Consider the following 1,392-nt stretch of genomic DNA (forward strand, 5'->3'; position numbering starts at 1 on the left):
TATAACTGGTGAAAAACATGTAATTGAAAAGCTATATACACAGAAGAAAGGCACATAGAGATTTAGCATTTCACCCTAGTCCCCAATAAGTAATTTAAAACTTCTGAATACTCAACAAATAACATAAACTTAACACAATTGAAATCCAGAATCACTTCCGCGAAAACATCTCCGATTTGGGAACTACAAATGCCTTCTTTTATGCAAGTATCACAGACTGTTTATTATATAAAATTAGAAATAAGAAACCTTATTACTTAGTTCATTAGTTTCACTTGAATACAGTCCACAAACGTACCTCGTACTTATAAGTTTTATTAAAAATATACTTCATGACTCTTGTCGAGATAGTTAATGCCTTAGATAAAAGCAAAGTACGTTTTCTCGGTATTTTCACTTCCGTTAATGTCCTGGGTGGCTACTCAAATCAAAAATCGTGTTGTCTTCTTCCTCATCATCCACACCAAGGGGCGTCATTTCTAAATCTTCTCTACTAGCTAAAATGCCATACTTCTTCACCTTCGTTTTCTTACGGCCCAACCTATTAAAAAAACAATTACAATTACGAAATAGAAAAAAATACTAAAGTTATACGGGCGTGTAAACAAAATCCATGTTACCTGATAGCTCTTACGGTAAAATACATTATCACTATCACGCTGAGGCCTAAAAATACATAGAATCCCCTAAGCAGCGCTCCAAAATTCAAAGTCTCAACACTACTTCTATGCCACGTCCCATCGAGAGTAGCATTGTTCTTGATTTCTTCATCATTTCTAAAGACAGACGTGTCAACTGGCTTAGGCTTGGCTGGAACATCACTTTTGTTTTTACTTTCACCACCGTTGCTAACACCATTACTCATATCATCAGGGAGGGCGACTTTGATAGTACTGCTTGCCCCTTTCCCCTCAGTAAGAACATCTCGGGAGTTCGATTGATCCTCACTACCCACCTTATCCTCCCCACAAATAGGGGTACAGAGAAGATAAATAGTCACTGCAAGTCTAATATACATTTTATGATTCTACAACTGCAGGCCCAAATCAGTACATCTCCAACAATCTTCGCGATCACTGCCAAGAATCCAGTTTCTCCAAAAAACGTATTAATGAAGTGGATGAGGAAAGCCAAATATTAACCGCCCAATACAATATTATCAGCATTTCAGATTAGTAATGCGCATTCGAAGTCGGCCGCTTCTTCACTTACTTTACATGAACTGGAGAGCTACCAATAATTTTGTACTACGGAGAAATTACGTGCAATTTTCTTCATTAAATAACACAATGCTTTCAACGAAATTTCAACTTTCAAGGGCTTTGAAAGCGCTAAATTCATACGCCTGTCCTGAAACGACAAAACAACAGCAACTCGAAAGTGTTCTACGCA

At 37.3% G+C, this 1,392-nt stretch overlaps 1 protein-coding gene across 1 annotated transcript; it reads right to left on the reverse strand.

Moving 5' to 3' along the window:
- Nucleotides 1-402: 402 nt before the first annotated feature.
- Nucleotides 403-865, reverse strand: LOC139690615 (membrane protein FAM174A). Its single transcript, XM_071588134.1, has 2 exons — nt 621-865; nt 403-541 (listed from the first exon to the last, which is right to left on the reverse strand). The coding sequence occupies exons 1-2, from the start codon at nt 863-865 to the stop codon at nt 403-405; spliced, it is 384 nt and encodes a 127-aa protein (XP_071444235.1).
- Between the last annotated feature and the right edge of the window lie 527 nt (nt 866-1,392).

The sequence above is a fragment of the Hetaerina americana genome, unplaced genomic scaffold, assembly GCF_022747635.1.
Source record: "Hetaerina americana unplaced genomic scaffold, ioHetAmer1.1.p SCAF_1, whole genome shotgun sequence".
NCBI lineage: Eukaryota > Metazoa > Arthropoda > Insecta > Odonata > Calopterygidae > Hetaerina > Hetaerina americana.